The 25,547-nt window shown below is 41.3% G+C and overlaps 1 protein-coding gene across 2 annotated transcripts in view; it reads left to right on the top strand.

Moving 5' to 3' along the window:
• Nucleotides 1-12,473: 12,473 nt before the first annotated feature.
• LOC115186545 (tripartite motif-containing protein 16-like) overlaps nucleotides 12,474-25,547 on the top strand; it is a 24,336-nt gene continuing 11,262 nt past the window's right edge. The window contains exons 1-2 of one of the 2 annotated variants that reach the window (XM_029746151.1): nucleotides 12,474-13,466; nucleotides 13,899-13,994. In XM_029746151.1, the coding sequence (XP_029602011.1) occupies nucleotides 12,870-13,466; nucleotides 13,899-13,994 (693 nt within the window). In that variant the 5' untranslated portion in view covers nucleotides 12,474-12,869. Of the gene's footprint in view, nucleotides 13,467-13,898; nucleotides 13,995-21,546; nucleotides 21,657-25,547 lie in introns of those variants that run through there. The other variant, XR_003875766.1, reaches the window with a different exon arrangement.

The raw sequence follows: 25,547 nt of genomic DNA, 5'->3' as shown, positions 1-25,547 counted from the left end.
CTGCTTTGCTTTATCTTGGCCAGGTCGCAATTGTAAATGAGAACTTGTTCTCAACTTGCCTACCTGGTTAAATAAAGGTGAAATAAATAAAAATGTATATACTGTATTCCAGTCATGGTTCATCCTATATAACTACTGCTGTCCACTTCATATGTAAATACTGTATTCTAGTCCTGGTTCATCCTATATAACTACTGCTGTCCACTTCATATGTAAATACTGTATTCTAGTCCTGGTTCATCCTATATAACTACTGCTGTCTACTTCATATGTATATACTGTATTCCAGTCCTGGTTCATCCTATATAACTATTGCTGTCCACTTCATATGTATATACTGTATTCCAGTCATGGTTCATCCTATATAACTACTGCTGTCTACTTCATATGTATATACTGTATTCCAGTCCTGGTTCATCCTATATAACTATTGCTGTCCACTTCATATGTATATACTGTATTTTAGTCATGGTTCATCCTATATAACTACTGCTGTCTACTTCATATGTATATACTGTATTCTAGTCATGGTTCATCCTATATAACTACTGCTGTCCACTTCATATGTATATACTGTATTCTATATAACTACTGCTGTCCACTTCATATGTATATACTGTATTCTAGTCATGGTTCATCCTATATAACTACTGCTGTCCACTTCATATGTATATACTGTATTCTAGTCCTGGTTCATCCTATATAACTACTGCTGTCTACTTCATATGTATATACTGTATTCCAGTCCTGGTTCATCCTATATAACTACTGCTGTCCACTTCATATGTATATACTGTATTCTATATAACTACTGCTGTCCACTTCATATGTATATACTGTATTCTAGTCCTGGTTCATCCTATATAACTACTGCTGTCCACTTCATATGTATATACTGTATTCTATATAACTACTGCTGTCCACTTCATATGTATATACTGTATTCTAGTCCTGGTTCATCCTATATAACTACTGCTGTCCACTTCATATGTATATACTGTATTCTGTATAACTACTGCTGTCTACTTCATATGTATATACTGTATTCTATATAACTACTGCTGTCCACTTCATATGTATATACTGTATTCTATATAACTACTGCTGTCTACTTCATATGTATATACTGTATTCTATATAACTACTGCTGTCCACTTCATATGTATATACTGTATTCTAGTCCTGGTTCATCCTATATAACTACTGCTGTCCACTTCATATGTATATACTGTATTCTATATAACTACTGCTGTCCACTTCATATGTATATACTGTATTCTATATAACTACTGCTGTCCACTTCATATGTATATACTGTATTCTATATAACTACTGCTGTCCACTTCATATGTATATACTGTATTCTAGTCCTGGTTCATCCTATATAACTACTGCTGTCCACTTCATATGTATATACTGTATTCTAGTCCTGGTTCATCCTATATAACTACTGCTGTCCACTTCATATGTATATACTGTATTCTATATAACTACTGCTGTCCAGTTCATATGTATATACTGTATTCTATATAACTACTGCTGTCCACTTCATATGTATATACTGTATTCTAGTCCTGGTTCATCCTATATAACTACTGCTGTCCACTTCATATGTATATACTGTATTCTAGTCATGGTTCATCCTATATAACTACTGCTGTCCACTTAATAGAGATATTAGGAACTCACGCTGGGGCGACCGATAGAGATATTAGGAACTCACGCTGGGGCGACCGATAGAGATATTAGGAACTCACGCTGGGGCGACCGATAGAGATATTAGGAACTCACGCTGGGGCGACCGATAGAGATATTAGGAACTCACGCTGGGGCGACCGATAGAGATATTAGGAACTCACGCTGGGGCGACAGATAGAGATATTAGGAACTCACGCTGGGGCGACCGATAGAGATATTAGGAACTCACGCTGGGGCGACCGATAGAGATATTAGGAACTCACGCTGGGGCGACCGATAGAGATATTAGGAACTCACGCTGGGGCGACCGATAGAGATATTAGGAACTCACGCTGGGGCGACAGATAGAGATATTAGGAACTCACGCTGGGGCGACCGATAGAGATATTAGGAACTCACGCTGGGGCGACCGATAGAGATATTAGGAACTCACGCTGGGGCGACCGATAGAGATATTAGGAACTCACGCTGGGGGCGACCGATAGAGATATTAGGAACTCACGCTGGGGCGACCGATAGAGATATTAGGAACTCACGCTGGGGCGACCAATAGAGATATTAGGAACTCACGCTGGGGCGACCGATAGAGATATTAGGAACTCACGCTGGGGCGACCGATAGAGATATTAGGAACTCACGCTGGGGCGACCGATAGAGATATTAGGAACTCGCGCTGGGGCGACCGATAGAGATATTAGGAACTCGCGCTGGGGCGACCGATAGAGATATTAGGAACTCACGCTGGGGCGACCGATAGAGATATTAGGAACTCACGCTGGGGCGACCGATAGATATATTAGGAACTCACGCTGGGGCGACCGATAGAGATATTAGGAACTCACGCTGGGGCGACCGATAGAGATATTAGGAACTCACGCTGGGGCGACCGATAGAGATATTAGGAACTCACGCTGGGGCGACCGATAGAGATATTAGGAACTCACGCTGGGGCGACCGATAGAGATATTAGGAACTCACGCTGGGGCGACCGATAGAGATATTAGGAACTCACGCGTGAAAGGGTTAAACAGCCATCACTAACATTGAGTGGCTGCTGCCAACATACAGACTCAAATCTCTAGCCACTTTAATAATAAAAAATTGGATGTAATAATTGTATCACTAGTCGCTTTAAACAATGCCACTTTACATAATGTTTACATACCCTACATTACTCATCTCATATGTATATACTGTACTCTATACCATCTACTGTATCTTGCCTATTTTTTTGTTCATATAATTTAAAAAGGTGTCACTAGGTGTAGGCAAAACCATAAGCAAATAGGTAAACTATGATATGACTAAAGAGTTAATCAGGGTGATTTTTCCACAAATAGACAAGTATTTTCCTTTCCATGGTAGCAAGATCTTGTCTATTCTTGCTAACTTTCTATAAAAACATTTCTTTCTTTCGGGACCGAGTATGTCCACATGCCCATCAGACCATTTTATTGTTAAACTTCTCCTCTTCACAGTTCAAAACGTTCTGAGATGTAGCCATTATTTACTATTTTACACCTAGTGTTACTATACATAACTTTAACCCATTTTATAAGAGATTCTCCAAAATGGAAATATTCTAGGCATTTATAAATAAACTCCAGTGGTACTTTATCAAAAGCCTTTTCTAAATCAGCTATGGCCTGGTGTCCCCGATATTTAATAGTATTCTATTGTTTCCAGTACTTATATTATCTCCAATGTATCGTCCATGTAAAAAACCTGTCTGATTAGGATCAATAATATCTCACAATACCTTTTTTAATTCTATGCGCCAAGCATTTAGCAAGAATTTTTGCATTACAACACTGAAGTGTAAGAGGCCCCCATTTTTTAAATGGATCTTTATATATACGCCACTTGGATCCTGTTTCAATAATAATGATATCAGACCTTCTTGTTGCCTGTCTGATAACCTACCATTTATATATTAGTGGTTAAAATCTTCTTAGGGATCAAATCCCTTTAGCGGGATCGATTTGACAACATCCGGTGAATTGCAGAGCGCCAAATTCAAACGACTGAAATATAAATATTTAACATTCATATAAATACAAGTGTAATGCATCAAAATAAAGCTTAACCTGTTGGGGTGTAGGGGGCAGTATTTTCACGGCCGGATGAAAAACGTACCCAATTTAAACAGGTTACTACTCTGGCCCATAAAATAGAATATGCATATTATAAGTAGATTTGGATAGAAAACACTCTGAAGTTTCTAAAACTGTTTGAATGGTGTCTGTGAGTATAACAGAACTCATACGGCAGGCAAAAAAAACAGAAAAAATTGAATCAGGAAGTGGGAGAAATTCGAAATGTAGTTTTTCTTTTGAATCACCTTGAAAAAACTACAATGACATCGTAGGTGCAACGTGAATCCTGACTCTTCCATTGGCTGTCAACAATCTTTAGGAACTGCTTTCAATCCGTCATCTGTTACCGGGCAGAAAATTCTGTCTCGTTCAATACCTGGCCAATCAGAGAACAGGTGTCTTATGACGCGCATCCACGTGACTTAGCTGTTGTTTTTATTTGTTCTTGTATGACTGAATACCTTCAGCCCCGTTGTTAAATTATCCCCATTTGACGTTAAAAAATACCCTAAAGGATTGATTGTAAACATCGTTTGACGTGTTTCTACAAACGGTAATGGAATTTTTTGGCCATTTCGTCTACGGATTTGCGTCCACGCCACATTGGCATGGTAACATGTAGTTCTGGACGGGTCAACAAAACGGACCTATTTTGGACATAAATGATGGACTTTTGCAGAACAAATGAACATTTTTCTTGTGGAAGTGGGAGCCCATCCGAGTGCATTCCGCCAGAAGATCAGCAAAAGGTCAGTAAATATTTCCAACATATTGTTAGAGATTTGTCGACGCCGTGGTTGAAGGCTAACTGTATAGCTTAGCATTGAAGGCTAAATTCTGGACTCACAATATTGAACAATGTTGCTTTTTCCGTAACGTTATTTTTGAAATCTGACAAAGTGGTTGCATAAAGGAGTAGATTATCTCTAATTCTTTAAATAATTGTTGTATTTTTTTTCAACGTTTTATGAGTTCTTCCGTAAATTAAATGTGTCTTTTCACCGGATGTTATGGGGAGGAAACATTTTCTGAACGTCACGCACCAATGTAGAAATTGGGTTTTTTGGATGTAAATATAAACTTGATCGAACAAAAAATGCATGTATTGTCTAACATGATGTCCTAGGAGTGTCATCTGATTCAGATTGTCAAAGGTTTGTGCTTAATTTTAGCTGAATATCTGGTTTTGTGATGGCTATCGTGCTTGGAAAATGGCTTTTTAATTATTTTTTTTGCTGAGATGCTAAAATAATCTGTTTTTCTTTCACCGTAAAGCCTTTTTGAAATAAGACAATGTGATTGGATTAACGAGTAGAGTATCTTTAAAATGCCATATAATACTTGAATTTTAATTTTGAGATTATTTGGATATGATACTTTATCAGTGTTTACAGTCATACCAACATGATGTATATGATACTTTATCAGTGTTTACAGTCATACCAACATGATGTATATGATACTTTATCAGTGTTTACAGTCATACCAACATGATGTATATGATACTTTATCAGTGTTTACAGTCATACCAACATGATGTATATGATACTTTATCAGTGTTTACAGTCATACCATGAAATTATCAGTTAACCTCTAGACTAGAAACACAGACAAATCACTTCAGGATGAAGTCCAATAGATGTCGCTGTTGCACTGTAGTAGTGGGGGGGGGGGAACAGGAAGTTCCGGTAGGCGCACACCATTCTTTAGAATAAGGAAAACGCAAGAACTGTGCTGTCCTTTTCTCTTTATTACTACAGTCTGAGGTCGGTAACGTCAACAGTGAGGACAATCCCAGCCTGCCACTCTCCTTCCACACTGAGTCCAAACCTACAGTCACTGGGTCCTGATTGTGACAGTGGAGCCCAGTTTGCACTGCAGGATCCAGAGATGGAATCAGTGAAGCTGGAAGACTGCAGTCAAACACTGGAGCTGAATGTCAACATTAAAGAAGAAGAGGAGGAGGAGATTGTCTCAACATGGTCTCCATTCTCTACATCCAGAGAGCAACAGCAGGAAGATCACAGAGCTAAGAGGTCTCACCACTGCCCACATTGTGAGGAGATTTTCCCAATTCTATCAAAGCTAAAAAAATACACCTTAAAACACACACTGGAGAGAATCTGTATCCCTGTAATGACTGTGGGAAGAGATTCACGACATCAAGGTCTCTGACAATTCATCAGAGAATACACACAGGAGAGAAGCCTTACTCCTGCTCTGACTGTGGAAAGTGTTTCTCTTGACTGGGCGACTTAAAAACACATGAACTTATACATACAGGAGTGAAACCTTACTCCTGCTCTGACTGTGGAAAAAGTTTCTCTCGACTGGGCGACTTAAAAACACATGAACTTATACATACTGGAGTGAAGCCTTACTCCTGCTCTGATTGTGTAAAATGCTTCACATCAACTGACCTAAAAGTTCACCAGAGAACACACGGGAGAGAAGCCTTACTCCTGCTCTGACTGTGGAAAGAGTTTCTCTCGACTGGCCCAGTTAAAAAGACACCAAGGTAATCATAAAGGAGAGAAGCATTATCACTGATCTGACTGTAGATTTTGTTTTTTATCAACAGCTGAGCTAAAAGGGTCATCAGAGAACACACAGAGGAGAGAAGCCTTACTTCTTCTCTTAATGTGGCAAGAGTTTCTCCCGATTGGGAAATGTAAAAACACACCAACGGATACACACTTGAGAGAAGCCTTACAGATTGGTGTCTTTTTAAATGGCCCAATGTATACATAAAGGAGAGAAGTCTCATCAGTTTTCTCAGACCAGCTAAGATTAGTCACTCCACTTAATTCTCATCCTATAAAATAATTGGCAACTTTGAATGGGATCAAATGAAGACAGCGTAGAACACTCTTGTAATCCTGTTGTTTTTCACAGTGAGAACCCTGCAGAAAAAAGGGAGCATTCTAGAATGTTAGTCTCTCTTCTCTTTACTGATCAGCACCTTGTTGATATTGAGATCTTGGATTTGCAATTATGGTTGAATATCCTCTGTGAGGCGTCTCACAATGGAGTCTGATGGTTGACTGGGTGGTACTGCTTCCCTCTGTAGTTTTCTGTGGGAATGAGCTTGTATTCACAACATATACTGAGTGTACAAAACATTAAGGACACCTGCTCTTTCCATAACATAGACTGTTTCTGTACAGCACTTTGTGACATCGGCTGATGTAAAAAGGGCTTTATAAATACATTTGACGATTTGATTGGTCTCCTGTACTATGTTTCCCACCAGCTCCTCTGTCAGAAACAACTTGAAGCACTCTGCCTCAGATGGAAATGGACTCCAGACTGGGACTCATCAAAACAAACAGCAGGGCCAGGAGGGGTGAAATGACTGGCGGCCTTCCAGCTACCACAGAACTCCTGTACTTCATCCACTGTCGGTCTGCCTCCATCACCACCAGCATCTTCAAAGGGACCTGGTACTTGGTCAGTGGACAAGGGAACCTCAGATTCAGGGTTCTCAATGGCTACAAGGTTGGGGGGGGGGGCAGCTCCTCACTGTCAGAATCTGATTCCTGACTTTCAGACTCAGACTCATTGTCAGAATTTAAAAAGAAATCTCCAGAATTTCCACATTTGTGAGTTGTCTCCTTTTGAAAGACATTGCTAATGCTACAGCTTAGCTCACTAGCTACATACATAAACAACAACACTGAATGGCTCAGAGGGAGATGCTACAGCTTAGCTCACTAGCTACATACATAAACAACAACACTGAATGGCTCAGAGGGAGATGCTACAGCTTAGCTCACTAGCTACATACATAAACAACAACACTGAATGGCTCAGAGGGAGATGCTACAGCTTAGCTCACTAGCTACATACATAAACAACAACACTGAATGGCTCAGAGGGAGATGCTACAGCTTAGCTCACTAGCTACATACATAAACAACAACACTGAATGGCTCAGAGTGAGATGCTACAGCTTAGCTCACTAGCTACATACATAAACAACAACACTGAATGGCTCAGAGGGAGATGCTACAGCTTAGCTCACTAGCTACATACATAAACAACAACACTGAATGGCTCAGAGTGATAGGGGACGTGATTGACTGCCGGCATGCGTCACTTGTATCAATAAATCACCATCAGAAAATGTTTTGTGAGGTAATTATTTGTGTATTTACTGTTTTATTCACGTTTTCAATTCTGGGTGACAAATCATGCATTCCGATTCTTGCATAGATTGTAATGGGCACATATTATGTGTGTAAAATACTTATTTGAAGGTTATACTGATTATGATGAGCTAAGCTAATTCCAGCTATGTGTATGGAGCCATGTTTGTTGACATACAATGCATTCTGGGTTTCACGTAATCATCCGTTTGACCAAAGATGTTATAACAAAATGAGGTGAGTAAGAGTTCACTCATTTTTTGAGGACTTCCGGAAATGAATGGTGGGATGTGAACGACGGTAGATGACACACCCCTTCAACACTATAAACAGACCGAACTCATCTTGTCTTTTATTATCTTCGGTTTCTGTGAGGGGAAAAAATGCATGGCTGCTCGCTGAAACTAATATTCGGATTACTGTCGATTTCTAGAAAGTGTTTTACCTAATTATTTCGATCAATGGTGAGCTCACCGCGTGATGTGATTAATTATACATAGTAATTGCAATTAGCTAATTCATATTGTAGTTTACGTCAGCCGAGAGTTAGAAAATATGACTGCTTGTGTTGGGTCAATCTTTCTTCAGTTAGCGCTACGACAAATGTAGCCTACATTTTTTCTGGTTAGGATGATTGTGTTGTGCTATATATATATATATATATATATATATATATATATATATATATATATATATATATATACTTCTGTGAATATCTGAACCATTTGCATCCGAAAATAAACTGCTCACATTCAGGAGATAAACTTTGTAAGGACTGTGTGTTTTGTGTAAATAGTTTCTGAAAAAAGTGTGTCCAGCTCAAACGCTGATTGTTGCGTCATTGGTAACTGTCCGTTTTAAAGAGGGTTCTAAATGAGCGTTCTAAATGAGCGTTCTAAACGAGTGTTCTAAACGAGTGTTCTATACGAGCGTTCTAAATGAGCGTTCTAAACGAAGGTTCTAAACGAGCATTCTAAACAAGCGTTCTAAATGAGTGTTCTAAAGGAGCGTTCTATACGAGCGTTCTAAACAAGCGTTCTAAACAAGCGTTCTAAATGAGTGTGTCCAGCTCAAACGCTGATTGTTGCGTCATTGTAAAGTGTCCGTTGTAACGGGGTTCCAACCTACTAATCAACCCGCTTCAGGGACTGTAGAACGGCTGGTAGGAATAATAACAATGGCTGGGCTGATGGGCACTTCAGTGACTTGGAGCCTTTGATTGCCCTGCCTCTGGGAGCCTGTCCACTTGTTACATGATTACTGAGTGAAAGAGAGCCTATGAAAGTTTTCATGGAGGGTGGGTGACCCCCTTGGTGGCTGAACCTGAGATCAATGAGAGAACTTGTCAGAAAAAACGACAGAGTCCCACTTTCTCTGTCATTGTACAAAGTAGAGAGTGGGGGAAAAATGTGTAAAAATGTATACAGAGGCTCTGGAATTTGTCATAAAAAAATAAAAATAAAAATAGTGAAAAAGGATTAAAATAAAGTTCCAACAGTACATGAGATGATCAGACTGAACCAACTGCTATCTTAAAATGTTTATTCAGTTAGGAAACAGAGGATGTATTACATAAAGTTATCACAGAATTAAAGTTATCACACAATTAAATAATACATCCTCACTCACACAGACAAACATGGCTTCATTATTGTTCACAGTTTATTATCATAGTTTCTCACAGATAATGAAGCCACTCCTGTATCAGACCCACCAGGGCAGCCTGTTCTAATGAGACGGTCAGGAAGAGAAGACCAGACAAATGGTCCACCCACACAGACCTTGTGGTGAAGAAATCAGAACAGCACCTCTTCAACCTCCGGAGGCTGAAGAAATGTGGCTTGGCCCATAAGACCCTCACAAACTTTTACAGATTCACCATTGAGAGCATCCTGTCGGGCTGTATCACCGCCTGGTACGGCAACTGCACCGCCCTCAATCGCAGGGCTCTCCAGAGGGTGGTGCGTTTTGCCCAACATATCACCGGGGGCAAACTGCCTGCCCTCCAGGACATCTACAGCACCCGGTGTCACAGGAAGGTCAAGAACATCATCAAGGACCTCAGCCACCCGAGGACCTCAGCCATCCGAGGACCTCAGCCACCCGAGGACCTCAGCCACCCGAGGACCTCAGCCACCCGAGGACCTCAGCCACCCGAGGAACTCAGCCACCCGAGGAACTCAGCCACCCGAGGACCTCAGCCACTGGTCACTTTAATAATGTTTACTGTTTTACCCACTTCATATGTATATACTGTATTCTAGTCAAGGACTATCCAATTTAATTATTGCTGTCCACATACTATTCTTCAGATATACTACATATTTGATCCATATTACCTATACATCCCTTTACATTTATATATACACTACCGGTCAAAAGTTTTAGAACAATTAAGGCTTTTTCTTTATTTGTACTATTTTCAACATTGTAGAATAATAGTGAAGACATCAACACTATGAAATATCAGATATGGAATCATGTAGTAACCAAAAAAAGTGTTATATTTATATATTTTATATTTGAGATTCTTCAAAGTAGCCACCCTTTGCCTTGATGACAGCTTTGCACAATCTTGGCATTCTCTCAACCAGCTTCATGAGGTAGTCACCTGGAATGCATTTCAATTAACAGGTGTGCCTTGTTAAAGTTAATTTTGTGGAATTTCTTTCCTTCTAAATGCATTTGAGCCATTCAGTTATGTTGTGACAAGGTAGGGTTGGTATACAGAAGACAGCCCTATTTGGTAAAAGACCAAGTCCATATTATGGCAAGAACAGCTCAAATAAACAAAGAGAAATGACATGAATGTAAAAATAAAGAAAAACCCTTGAATGAGTAAGTGTGTCCCAACATTTGACTGGTACTGTATATATATATACTGTATATATGTATGTATGTATGTGTGTGTGTGTGTGTGTGTGTGTGTGTGTGTGTGTGTGTGTGTGTGTGTGTGTATATGTGTGTGTATATATATATGTGTGTGTGTATATATATATATGTGTGTGTATATATATATATGTGTGTGTATATATATATATATGTGTGTGTGTGTGTGTGTGTGTATATATATATATATATATACACACATATATATATACACAAATATATATACAATATATACTCACAGTATATATATTTATATTCCAGGACTCCAACATTGCTCATCCTAATATTTCTATATTTCTTAATTCCTTTACTTTTTACTGTCACGTCCTGACCAGTAATAGGGGTTATTGGTCATTGTAGTTTGGTCAGGACGTGGCAGGGGGTGTTTGTTTTAGGCGGTTCGGGCAATGTATTTAGGTAGAGGGGTGTTTGGTTTATGTGGTTCGGGCTATGTATTTAGGTAGAGGGTGTTTGGTTTATGTGGTTCGGGCTATGTATTTAGGTAGAGGGGTGTTTGGTTTATGTGGTTCGGGCTATGTATTTAGGTAGAGGGGTGTTTGGTTTATGTGGTTCGGGCTATGTATTTAGGTAGAAGGGTGTTTGGTTTATGTGGTTCGGGCTATGTATTTAGGTAGAGGGTGTTTGGTTTATGTGGTTCGGGCTATGTATTTAGGTAGAGGGGTGTTTGGTTTATGTGGTTCGGGCTATGTATTTAGGTAGAGGGGTGTTTGTTTTATGTGGTTCGGGCTATGTATTTAGGGAGAGGGGTGTTTGTTTTATGTGGTTCGGGCTATGCATTTAGGTAGAGGGGTGTTTGGTTTATGTGGTCCGGGGTTTGTTAGTCTATGTTCTATGTTAGTGTAATTCTATGTTCTGTCTTGTCTATTGTAGTTCTATGTTTAGTTAATTGGGGTTGGACCTTCAATTGGAGGCAGCTGGTTATCGTTGCCTCTGTTTGACTGTCCTATAATTAGGAGTTTGTTTTGTCATGGGGGTTTTGTGGGAGATTGTTGCTGTGTATAGCTTTGTACCTTACCGGCCTGTTCTTTGTCCTTTAATAAAAGAAGATGAGTGTACATTTTCCCACTGCGTCTTGGTCTAAACCCTACGACATTTACATTAGGGTGTATTGTTAGATACTACTGCACTGTTGGAACCAGGAACACAAGCATTTCACTACAACCACAATAACATCTACTAAATATGTGTATGTGACCAATAACATTTTTATTTGATTGTATTTGTGAAAGTGTTACATAATTCTCAATCCGCTTTGCGTGGTGCCTAAAAACAGCACTTAGCCGTGGTGCTGTATATTAGCCATATACTGTCACCACTTCCACCGAAGTCGTTTCCTCTCCTCGTTCGGCGGTCGGCGTCACCGGTCTTCTAGTCATTGTCGATCCACTTTTTTAAATTTTCCATTTGTTTTGTCTTGTTTTCTTACACATCTGGTTTCCATTTCCATCATGAATTGTTGTGTATTTAACCCTCTGTTCCCCCCATGTCCTTGTGTGGAATTGTTTGTTTGTAAGTGCTTGTACTCTGTTACTGGTGCGCATCGGGTTTTGTTCCCATGTAGGTTCGTTTTGTATTAAACTGCTCCGGCTATTACCCATCTCTGCTCTCCTGCGTCTGACTTCACTGCCACCAGGTCCGCAATCCTTACATATACCACACCTCCTCAGGCCTTATTGCTTATTAGAACACATAAGTGTATTATAAGGCATTATAAAGGTCATTAAAATAATTATAATATGTACTTCATAGAAACTGTTACCCTTTATATTCTAATAACTCACATTTTAAGATTCATTATTTCATTTATTCCATGTTAAGGGCTCTAACCAAGGAACAAGACTATTTGTCTCCCTCTTGCTGTTGCATGCAGTTCCTCTCTCTCTTCCTCCCTCCCTCTAACCCCACCCCTCTGGCAGAACCAGGAAGTCCATCCCCCTTCACAAACTCTCTTCTGAGGAAACGAAACTGATCTGAGTCTCTGTCTCGTCTGTCTGTGTGAGAGTGAACAACTGTCCAAATGGCTCAACAGGGAGTTCTGCTGGACCAGGACCAGTTATGTTGTTCTGTCTGTCTGGATCTACTGAAGGAACCAGTCACCATCCCCTGTGGACACAGTTACTGTAGGAGCTGTATTGATGGCTGCTGGGATCAGGATGTTCTGAAAGGGGTCTATAGCTGTCCTCAGTGCAGACAGACCTTCAGTCCGAGGCCTATTCTGAGTAAAAATAACATGTTGGCTGAGCTGGTGGAGAAACTGAGGAAGACAGGACTCCAGGCTGCTCCCCCTCCTGCTCTGTGCTATGCTGGACCTAGAGATGTGGAGTGTGATTTCTGCACTGGGACCAGAAAGCAGAAAGCCCTCATGTCCTGTCTGGCATGTCTGGCCTCTTACTGTGAGACTCACCTCCAACCTCACTACGAATCTCCTGCTTTCAAGAAGCACAAGCTGGTCAAAGCCACCGCACAACTACAGGAGAAGATCTGCTCTCATCATGACAAACTGCTGGAGGTTTACTGCCGTACCGATCAGCAGTGTATCTGTTATCTGTGTACAATGGATGAACATAAAGGCCATGATACAGTGTCAGCTGCAGCAGAGAGGACTGAGAAACAGGTAAGACCAGAACAACTTGTTGGTGACTGTCTGATAAACAAAGAATTAAAGATACAGTAGGAACTAAGGCTGTTTGAATATGAGATCATTGAAATGAAATGAATCCTCAGCAGAACAAATATGAACACAAACCTTGAGTATATTGACATGTTAACCCAGATTCTCCAGATGTATCACCATTTTATAATGTCAAACACTATTATCATTCTGAATGGCCTTTTATGAGTCCAAAGTTCAGTCTCAACCCGTTGGCACATGTAGTCCTACCATAAAAACTATAATCATTCACATAGCAACAAATAAATAGCATTTAGTAAATGGACCATCCATTTTTTAGACCTTCCTCTCTATGGGCCCTATGTCACATTACTATACTATTGATCTACTGGACTAATAAAGCTTGATAGCTCATTGAAGAGTGATTCTCCACAGAGGCAGCTGGGGATGAGTCAGCAGAAGGTCCAGCAGAGATCCCAGGAGAGAGAGAAGGAGCTGAAGGAGCTCCAACAGGCTGTGGAGTCTTTCAAGGTGAGTATTGTTGACCAGAGGAGACACACCATTTCACCTGTCTCCTCCAGTCAGAGAGAGAGAGAGAGAGAGAGGTAGAGGGGCCCCTATCCAATCCCACTGACCCCACTGTTGGGAACAGGTTGTCACTGCTGAGGCAGTGAAGAAAGTAGAGGAGGATGGGTCAAGGCTGAGGGATCCTGAGAGGATCCCTGTGAGTAGTAGATCTGTGACAGCACAGAGGGACGGGCCAACCAGTGATATATGCTTCAGTAAGGTTGGCTTCTTAGTGTTCATAGCAAATGGTTATCAACTGTACCGCAGAAATGGAATGGAAATCACAGAAAAAAACATGTTTTGGTGGCAGCTGCAGAGAAGTATTTGGTCATACTAGATTTGACTTCAGAAGAGTTCCAGGGTGTGTTGGGTGGTGGTGTCCTGTCCTCCCAGGCCGTTGGCCTGGTGCAGGAGCAGATAGGGTCAAAGTAGTGGAATGGGGTAGTGGGTTTTTAATGAGTGTAGGGTTAGTTGGCCTGGTGCAGGAGCAGATAGGGTCAAAGTAGTGGAATGGGGTAGTGGGTTTTTAATGAGTGTAGGGTTAGTTGGCCTGGTGCAGGAGCAGATAGGGTCAAAGTAGTGGAATGGGGTAGTGGGTTTTAATGAGTGTAGGGTTAGTTGGCCTGGTGCAGGAGCAGATAGGGTCAAAGTAGTGGAATGGGGTAGTGGGTTTTAATGAGTGTAGGGTTAGTTGGCCTGGTGCAGGAGCAGATAGGGTCAAAGTAGTGGAATGGGGGTAGTGGGTTTTAATGAGTGTAGGGTTAGTTGGCCTGGTGCAGGAGCAGATAGGGTCAAAGTAGTGGAATGGGGGTAGTGGGTTTTAATGAGTGTAGGGTTAGTTGGCCTGGTGCAGGAGCAGATAGGGTCAAAGTAGTGGAATGGGGTAGTGGGTTTAATGAGTGTAGGGTTAGTTGGCCTGGTGCAGGAGCAGATAGGGTCAAAGTAGTGGAATGGGGTAGTGGGTTTTAATGAGTGTAGGGTTAGTTGGCCTGGTGCAGGAGCAGATAGGGTCAAAGTAGTGGAATGGGGTAGTGGGTTTTAATGAGTGTAGGGTTAGTTGGCCTGGTGCAGGAGCAGATAGGGTCAAAGTAGTGGAATGGGGTAGTGGGTTTTAATGAGTGTAGGGTTAGTTGGCCTGGTGCAGGAGCAGATAGGGTCAAAGTAGTGGAATGGGGTAGTGGGTTTTAATGAGTGTAGGGTTAGTTGGCCTGGTGCAGGAGCAGATAGGGTCAAAGTAGTGGAATGGGGTAGTGGGTTTTAATGAGTGTAGGGTTAGTTGGCCTGGTGCAGGAGCAGATAGGGTCAAAGTAGTGGAATGGGGTAATGGGGTAGTGGGTTTTAATGAGTGTAGAGTTAGTTGGGCTGGTGCAGGAGCAGATAGGGTCAAAGTAGTGGAATGGGGTAGTGGGTTTTAATGAGTGTAGGGTTAGTTGGCCTGGTGCAGGAGCAGATAGGGTCAAAGTAGTGGAATGGGGGTAGTGGGTTTTAATGAGTGTAGGGTTAGTTGGCCTGGTGCAGGAGCAGATAGGGTCAAGTAGTGGAATGGGGTAGTGGGTTTTAATGAGTGTAGGGTTAGTTGGCCTGGTGCAGGAGCAGATAGGGTCAAAGTAGTGGAATGGGGTAGTGGGTTTTAATGAGTGTAGGGTTAGTTGGCCTGGTGCAGGAGCAGATTGGGTCAAAGTAGTGGAATGGGGTAGTGGGTTTTAATGAGTGTAGGGTTAGTTGGCCTGGTGCAGGAGCAGATAGGGTCAAAGTAGTGGAATGGGGTAGTGGGTTTTAATGAGTGTAGGGTTAGTTGGTCTGGTGCAGGAGCAGATAGGGTCAAAGTAGTGGAATGGGGGTAGTGGGTTTTAATGAGTGTAGGGTTAGTTGGCCGGGTGCAGGAGCAGATAGGGTCAAAGTAGTGGAATGGGGTAGTGGGTTTTAATGAGTGTAGGGTTAGTTGGCCTGGTGCAGGAGCAGATAGGGTCAAAGTAGTGGAATGGGGTAGTGGGTTTTAATGAGTGTAGGGTTAGTTGGCCTGGTGCAGGAGCAGATAGGGTCAAAGTAGTGGAATGGGGGTAGTGGGTTTTAATGAGTGTAGGGTTAGTTGGCCTGGTGCAGGAGCAGATAGGGTCAAAGTAGTGGAATGGGGGTAGTGGGTTTTAATGAGTGTAGGGTTAGTTGGCCGGGTGCAGGAGCAGATAGGGTCAAAGTAGTGGAATGGGGTAGTGGGTTTTAATGAGTGTAGGGTTAGTTGGCCTGGTGCAGGAGCAGATAGGGTCAAAGTAGTGGAATGGGGGTAGTGGGTTTTAATGAGTGTAGGGTTAGTTGGCCTGGTGCAGGAGCAGATAGGGTCAAAGTAGTGGAATGGGGTAGTGGGTTTTTAATGAGTGTAGGGTTAGTTGGCCTGGTGCAGGAGCAGATAGGGTCAAAGTAGTGGAATGGGGTAGTGGGTTTTTAATGAGTGTAGGGTTAGTTGGCCTGGTGCAGGAGCAGATAGGGTCAAAGTAGTGGAATGGGGTAGTGGGTTTTAATGAGTGTAGGGTTAGTTGGCCTGGTGCAGGAGCAGATAGGGTCAAAGTAGTGGAATGGGGGTAGTGGGTTTTAATGAGTGTAGGGTTAGTTGGCCTGGTGCAGGAGCAGATAGGGTCAAAGTAGTGGAATGGGGTAGTGGGTTTTAATGAGTGTAGGGTTAGTTGGCCTGGTGCAGGAGCAGATAGGGTCAAAGTAGTGGAATGGGGTAGTGGGTTTTAATGAGTGTAGGGTTAGTTGGCCTGGTGCAGGAGCAGATAGGGTCAAAGTAGTGGAATGGGGTAGTGGGTTTTAATGAGTGTAGGGTTAGTTAGTCTGGTGCAGGAGCAGATAGGGTCAAAGTAGTGGATTGGGGTAGTGGGTTTTAATGAGTGTAGGGTTAGTTGGCCTGGTGCAGGAGCAGATAGGGTCAAAGTAGTGGAATGGGGTAGTGGGTTTTAATGAGTGTAGGGTTAGTTGGCCTGGTGCAGGAGCAGATAGGGTCAAAGTAGTGGAATGGGGTAGTGGGTTTTAATGAGTGTAGGGTTAGTTGGCCTGGTGCAGGAGCAGATAGGGTCAAAGTAGTGGAATGGGGTAGTGGGTTTTAATGAGTGTAGGGTTAGTTGGCCTGGTGCAGGAGCAGATAGGGTCAAAGTAGTGGAATGGGGTAGTGGGTTTTAATGAGTGTAGGGTTAGTTGGCCTGGTGCAGGAGCAGATAGGGTCAAAGTAGTGGAATGGGGTAGTGGGTTTTAATGAGTGTAGGGTTAGTTGGCCTGGTGCAGGAGCAGATAGGGTCAAAGTAGTGGGTTTTAATGAGTGTAGGGTTAGTTGGCATGGTGCAGGAGCAGATAGGGTCAAAGTAGTGGAATGGGGTAGTGGGTTTTAATGAGTGTAGGGTTAGTTGGCCTGGTGCAGGAGCAGATAGGGTCAAAGTAGTGGAATGGGGTAGTGGGTTTTAATGAGTGTAGGGTTAGTTGGCCTGGTGCAGGAGCAGATAGGGTCAAAGTAGTGGAATGGGGGTTGTGGGTTTTAATGAGTGTAGGGTTAGTTGGCCTGGTGCAGGAGCAGATAGGGTCAAAGTAGTGGAATGGGGGTAGTGTGTTTTAATGAGTATAGGGTTAGTTGGCCTGGTGCAGGAGCAGATAGGGTCAAAGTAGTGGAATGGGGTAGTGGGTTTTAATGAGTGTAGGGTTAGTTGGCCTGGTGCAGGAGCAGATAGGGTCAAAGTAGTGGAATGGGGTAGTGGGTTTTAATGAGTGTAGGGTTAGTTGGCCTGGTGCAGGAGCAGATAGGGTCAAAGTAGTGGAATGGGGGTAGTGGGTTTTAATGAGTGTAGGGTTAGTTGGCCTGGTGCAGGAGCAGATAGGGTCAAAGTAGTGGAATGGGGTAGTGGGTTTTAATGAGTGTAGGGTTAGTTGGCCTGGTGCAGGAGCAGATAGGGTCAAAGTAGTGGAATGGGTTAGTGGGTTTTAATGAGTGTAGGGTTAGTTGGCCTGGTGCAGGAGCAGATAGGGTCAAAGTAGTGGAATGGGGTAGTGGGTTTTAATGAGTGTAGGGTTAGTTGGCCTGGTGCAGGAGCAGATAGGGTCAAAGTAGTGGAATGGGGTAGTGGGTTTTAATGAGTGTAGGGTTAGTTGGCCTGGTGCAGGAGCAGATAGGGTCAAAGTAGTGGAATGGGGTAGTGGGTTTTAATGAGTGTAGGGTTAGTTGGCATGGTGCAGGAGCAGATAGGGTCAAAGTAGTGGAATGGGGTAGTGGGTTTTAATGAGTGTAGGGTTAGTTGGCCTGGTGCAGGAGCAGATAGGGTCAAAGTAGTTAAATGGGGTAGTGGGTTTTAATGAGTGTAGGGTTAGTTGGCATGGTGCAGGAGCAGATAGGGTCAAAGTAGTGGAATGGGGTAGTGGGTTTTAATGAGTGTAGGGTTAGTTGATCTGGTGCAGGAGCAGATAGGGTCAAAGTAGTGGAATGGGGTAGTGGGTTTTAATGAGTGTAGGGTTAGTTGGCCTGGTGCAGGAGCAGATAGGGTCAAAGTAGTGGAATGGGGTAATGGGTTTTAATGAGTGTAGGGTTAGTTGGCCTGGTGCAGGAGCAGATAGGGTCAAAGTAGTGGAATGGGGTAGTGGGTTTTAATGAGTGTAGGGTTAGTTGGCCTGGTGCAGGAGCAGATAGGGTCAAAGTAGTGGAATGGGGGTAGTGGGTTTTAATGAGTGTAGGGTCAGTTGGCCTGGTGCAGGAGCAGATAGGGTCAAAGTAGTGGAATGGGGGTAGTGGGTTTTAATGAGTGTAGGGTCAGTTGGCCTGGTGCAGGAGCAGATAGGGTCAAAGTAGTAGAATGGGGTAGTGGGTTTTAATGAGTGTAGGGTTAGTTGGCCTGGTGCAGGAGCAGATAGGGTCAAAGTAGTGGAATGGGGGTAGTGGGTTTTAATGAGTGTAGGGTCAGTTGGCCTGGTGCAGGAGCAGATAGGGTCAAAGTAGTAGAATGGGGTAGTGGGTTTTAATGAGTGTAGGGTTAGTTGGCCTGGTGCAGGAGCAGATAGGGTCAAAGTAGTGGAATGGGGTAGTGGGTTTTAATGAGTGTAGGGTTAGTTGGCCTGGTGCAGGAGCAGATAGGGTCAAAGTAGTGGAATGGGGTAGTGGGTTTTAATGAGTGTAGGGTTAGTTGGCCTGGTGCAGGAGCAGATAGGGTCAAAGTAGTGGAATGGGGGTAGTGGGTTTTAATGAGTGTAGGGTTAGTTGGCCTGGTGCAGGAGCAGATAGGGTCAAAGTAGTGGAATGGGGTAGTGGGTTTTAATGAGTGTAGTGTTAGTTAGAAGGGTGTTTTTTAGTATTATCATAATTTCCCCTTTTCCCATTTTGTATCACAAAATATCATGGATTTATATTATAGTCCAGTTGAGGCAGGTGAGATGCCTTTGGATATACGACGTAATAAATTGTCATTATCTTATTGGGTTGAAAGGCTGTGAGGTTGAGCATCCCACTGCTACTGTTCTAGATGACTGTTGGGAATATACTAGTAGACAAGGCAGTGGTTCTGGTTGGACAGTTGGAAAGCTTGCTGATGAGAGTGGTTTCAGGGAGTTGGAGGTTGGCCCTTTCTGTGGTGATAGGGGATGTTCCTCCATGGTTTCTCCCAGATCCTGTTGTTGATCAAACCTTGGTAGACAAAAGGAAAGATTGGGTCAGAAGTCAGTGATAAAGGGAAACTGGTTGACAATTACATTGGTAGAAGTTGTTATGCTTTTTTTACCTCTTTTCACAGATGGATCCAAGGTGCCAGATAGTGGGCACACAGGAGCAGGTGTTTACCTTCCTGAATGTGATGTGCAGATATGTAGAAGACTAACAGATGAACTGTCAGTGTACTCAGTTGAACTGTTGGTGATAATAGTTGTCCTCCAGTGGGTGGAGGACGTACAGCCTGTTGGAATTATAGTATCCTCAGATTCTCTGTCTGTATTGAATAGTTTATCATCTGGTAAATCTATTAGGAGTGACCTACTATTGGAGGTATTAATGTTATTATGGAGAATTGAGAGAATGGGTCTAGTAGTGAGATTCTGCTGGGTCCCAGCACATTCAGGTGTGGAAGGGAATGAAATTGTAGACTAGTTAGCTAAAATAACTTTAAAACAAGATATCATATATATTAATGTTTCACTGGGTAGAGGTGAGGACAAATGTGAGATCAGAGACATTTTGATAGATGTGTGGCAGAAGAGATGGGACTCTGAGCACAAGGGACGGCATTTATATGCCCTCCAAAGAAAGGTCGGTGGTCCAAGGTTCAAAGGTCAGATTAGGAAGGAAGAGGTGGTGTTTCCTCGATTGTGTTTAGGACATTGTACATTGAACTGGTCGTTCCATCTGGTTGGCAGCATGTGAATGGTTTGTGTCTGGAGGGTATTGTCAATGAAACGGTGGAGCATGTGTTGTTATATTGTTGTAAGGATGTTGAAGAGAGGGAAAGATTGAAGTGTAGGGTCATTGAGGTTGGATGGGGGGTTGGATGGGGGGTTGGAAGGGATTTGGGGGATGGGGGAGGGTCTATTAGAAGTTACTAGGACTCTTTTTTATTTTCTCAGAAGTACTGAGTTAGGTAGGAGGATTTAGAAATGGTGTAAACCGTGATTGAACACACTCCAGCACAGTAGGTGGCGCCATGCTCCTTTAACGTTGGTTTGAGGACCTCCATTATACCATAGAAGAAGAAGAAGTTGGTAACGTGAGGTTTTGTCGTTCGTGAAGAGTGCAGCTATTCTTTTGCCTATTTTCCAAATGTATTTTCTCATGGTGGAGGGTTTGTTTATTGGTTTCCGCTGTTTATCGGTTAGAGTTGAGGAGGGAGTAGGGTAGTTTGATGGCCTCAACCGAGTGGAGAAGAAACGCTGTCTCTTCAGGTGCGTTGTGGAGAATGGTGTGGAGGAATTATTGATCCTGGTCGGTGAACAGGTGGGAACATATACACTCTGTATCCAGAATGGTGTGGAGGAATTATTGATCCTGGTCGGTGAACAGGTGGGAACATATACACTCTGTATCCAGAATGGTGTGGAGGAATTATTGATCCTGGTCGGTGAACAGGTGGGAACATATACACTCTGTATCCAGAATGGTGTGGAGGAATTATTGATCCTGGTCGGTGAACAGGTGGGAACATATACACTCTGTATCCAGAATGGTGTGGAGGAATTATTGATCCTGGTCGGTGAACAGGTGGGAACATATACACTCTGTATCCAGAATGGTGTGGAGGAATTATTGATCCTGGTCGGTGAACAGGTGGGAGAGGAACATATACACTCTGTATCCAGAATGGTGTGGAGGAATTATTGATCCTGGTCGTTGAACAGGTGGGAGAGGAACATATACACTCTGTATCCAGAATGGTGTGGAGGAATTATTGATCCTGGTCGGTGAACAGGTGGGAGAGGAACATATACACTCTGTATCCAGAATGGTGTGGAGGAATTATTGATCCTGGTCGGTGAACAGGTGGGAGAGGAACATATACACTCTGTATCCAGAATGGTGTGGAGGAATTATTGATCCTGGTCGGTGAACAGGTGGGAGAGGAACATATACACTCTGTATCCAGAATGAACAAGGCGGTGGTTGTGGTAATGTAAAAGGTGAGTCTTGTTACCCGGCTAGTTACCAGTATGATTTATGTGAGGGGTTGTGTTGGTGCTGATTTCGACAAGAGTAGTGGTGTCTAATCTGCCTCCGTTTATTACCACCGAACAGATCCGTAAAGAGTTGGTTAGTTTTGCTAAATGTGGAAGTGTTTTTCTGAACGAAATTCAAGGTTAAACAGGGGAGGGGTGGTACACAGGGTTTGTTAGCACAGAGGAGCCCAGTGATATAATATTATATATATATAATATTACTATATGTCCCAGCTGTTTGCTGTGGTTTTGAAGTAATTCTCTTCCAGCCCGCGTTAACCTTGTAGGTTTACCTCAGGTAACTTATTATTAACTATCCTTGTAGGTTTACCTCAGGTAACTTATTATTAACTATCCTTGTAGGTTTACCTCAGGTAACTTATTATTAACTAACCTTGTAGGTTTACCTCAGGTAACTTATTATTAACTAACCTTGTAGGTTTACCTCAGGTAACTTATTATTAACTATCCTTGTAGGTTTACCTCAGGTACTTATTATTAACTATCCTTGTAGGTTTACCTCAGGTAACTTATTATTAACTATCCTTGTAGGTTTACCTCAGGTAACTTATTATTAACTATCCTTGTAGGTTTACCTCAGGTAACTTATTATTAACTATCCTTGTAGGTTTACCTCAGGTAACTTATTATTAACTATCCTTGTAGGTTTACCTCAGGTAACTTATTATTAACTATCTTTTAGGTTTACCTCAGGTAACTTATTATTACTATCCTTGTAGGTTTACCTCAGGTAACTTATTATTAACTATCCTTGTAGGTTGACCTCAGGTAACTTAGTATTAACTATCCTTGTAGGTTTACCTCAGGTAACTTATTATTAACTATCCTTGTAGGTTTACCTCAGGTAACTTATTATTAACTATCCTTGTAGGTTTACCTCAGGTAACTTATTATTAACTAATCCTTGTAGGTTTACCTCAGGTAACTTATTATTAACTAACCTTGTAGGTTTACCTCAGGTAACTTATTATTAACTAATCCTTTAGGTTTACCTCAGGTAACTTATTATTAACTATCCTTGTAGGTTTACCTCAGGTAACTTATTATTAACTATCCTTGTAGGTTTACCTCAGGTAACTTATTATTAACTATCCTTGTAGGTTTACCTCAGGTAACTTATTATTAACTATCCTTGTAGGTTTACCATCAGGTAACTTATTATTAACTACCTTGTAGGTTTACCTCAGGTAACTTATTATTAACTATCCTTGTAGGTTACCTCAGGTAACTTATTATTAACTATCCTTGTAGGTTTACCTCAGGTAACTTATTATTACTATCCTTGTAGTTTACCTCAGGTAACTTATTATTAACTATCCTTGTAGGTTTACCTCAGGTAACTTATTATTAACTATCCTTGTAGGTTACCTCAGGTAACTTATTATTAACTAATCCTTGTAGGTTTACCCTCAGGTAACTTATTATTAACTATCCTTGTAGGTTTACCTCAGGTAACTTATTATTAACTATCCTTGGTAGGTTTACCTCAGGTAACCTTATTATTAACTATCCTTGTAGGTTTACCTCAGGTAACTTATTATTAACTACCTTGTAGGGTTTACCTCAGGTAACTTATTATTAACTACCTTGTAGGTTTACCTCAGGTAACTTATTATTAACTATCCTTGTAGGTTTACCTCAGGTAACTTATTATTAACTATCCTTGTAGGTTTACCTCAGGTAACTTATTATTAACTATCCTTGTAGGTTTACCTCAGGTAACTTATTATTAACTATCCTTGTAGGTTTACCTCAGGTAACTTATTATTAACTAACCTTGTAGGTTTACCTCAGGTAACTTATTATTAACTATCCTTGTAGGTTTACCTCAGGTAACTTATTATTAACTATCCTTGTAGGTTTACCTCAGGTAACTTATTATTAACTATCCTTGTAGGTTTACCTCAGGTAACTTATTATTAACTATCCTTGTAGGTTTACCTCAGGTAACTTATTATTAACTATCCTTGTAGGTTTACCTCAGGTAACTTATTATTAACTATCCTGGTAGGTTTACCTCAGGTAACTTATTATTAACTAACCTTGTAGGTTTACCTCAGGTAACTTATTATTAACTATCCTTGTAGGTTTACCTCAGGTAACTTATTATTAATTATCCTTGTAGGTTTACCTCAGGTAACTTATTATTAACTAACCTTGTAGGTTTACCTCAGGTAACTTATTATTAACTATCCTTGTAGGTTTACCTCAGGTAACTTATTATTAACTAACCTTGTAGGTTTACCTCAGGTAACTTATTATTAACTATCCTTGTAGGTTTACCTCAGGTAACTTATTATTAACTATCCTTGTAGGTTTACCTCAGGTAACTTATTATTAACTATCCTTGTAGGTCTACCTCAGGTAACTTATTATTAACTATCCTTGTAGGTTTACCTCAGCTAACTTATTATTAACTAGGTTACAGCTACTTGGTGAGGAAGCTCACTGTTCACTTGGTTATAGATTGTAGTGATTTACAGGGATGGTTGGCGCAAAGCTTTCAAACGTTAAACATGTTCTGGTCATGGTTAACTGTATATATATATATATATATATATATATATATATATATATATATATATATATATATATATATATATATATGTATGTTTTATATATAAAAATGTGTAAATTCTCAACAAATCGCATGTCCCTGTTCTCTTTTTCAAGATGTGGCCGATTTAAACAGTTAGAAGAAGAAAAAAAAAGAAATAACCTTTTTTTTATTTGTTTCTAAATGGCTGCTGGGTAATATGATAATCGTTGAAATCTGTTGGTTCGTAGACATCAAATAGAGAGAATGCTGCGCAGGTTCACTGAGTTGTAAACCTAATGGATAGGTGGAGATCATTGATTTGTAGCTCTGACTCAGTTGCTACCTCAGATTATGAGCCTATCAAGTGTGGTGAATGAGGTATGTAGTTCCCACAGAAGACCACAGGGAGGAGCAAGAGAGATATAAACACATACAGTTTATCTCTTTAAATACCCTGAACCTAACAATCAATCTAATGTATTTATGAAGTCCTTTTTACATCAGCAGATGTCACAAAGTGCTGTACAGAAACTTTAACCCTACGTATTACCTGTTTTATCCTGAACCCTAATTCTATGGTAGGGTAGCCTAGAACACATTTAGAAACTATTTTAGTAATAATATTATGTTAGTAAATACCATTATAGTACTAAATAGGTTCTATTGTTATTTTTTTTAAATATAACCTATGTATAGTACTTAGCATTTAACTGTCTGTCTAAATAATGAAAAGTTAAGTTATTGCCACACTTTTTAATGAAACCTTTATTTAACCAGGTGGGCTAGTTGAGAACAAGTCCTTTATTTAACCAGGTGGGCTAGTTGAGAACAAGTCCTTTATTTAACCAGGTAGGCTAGTTGAGAACAAGTCCTTTATTTAACCAGGTGGGCCAGTTGAGAACAAGTTCTCATTTACAACTGCGACCTGGCCAAGATAAAGCAAAGCAGTGCGACACAAACAACAACACAGAGTTACACATGGAATAAACAAACGTACAGTCAATAACACAATAGAAAAGTCTATATACAGTTGTGCAAATGAGGTAAGATAAAGGAGGTAAGTTAATAAATAGGCCGTGGTGGCGAAATAATTACAATTTAGCAATTAAACACTGGAGTGATAGATGTGCAGAAGATGAATTTGCAAGTAGAGATACTATTAACTAACTGTTATCTCTCTCTCTCTCTCTCCCTCCGCTCTCATCTCTCGCTCTCTCATGTCGCCTCTCTCGTCACTCTCTCTCTCTCTCTCTCTCTCTGTCTCCTCTCTGTCTGGGCTATATCCTCTCTCTCTC

Source organism: Salmo trutta, unplaced genomic scaffold (assembly GCF_901001165.1).
Source record: "Salmo trutta unplaced genomic scaffold, fSalTru1.1, whole genome shotgun sequence".
Taxonomy (NCBI): Eukaryota; Metazoa; Chordata; class Actinopteri; order Salmoniformes; family Salmonidae; genus Salmo; species Salmo trutta.
Note: the sequence above shows the minus strand (reverse complement) of the source record. Positions and strands in the feature narration are given on the sequence as shown.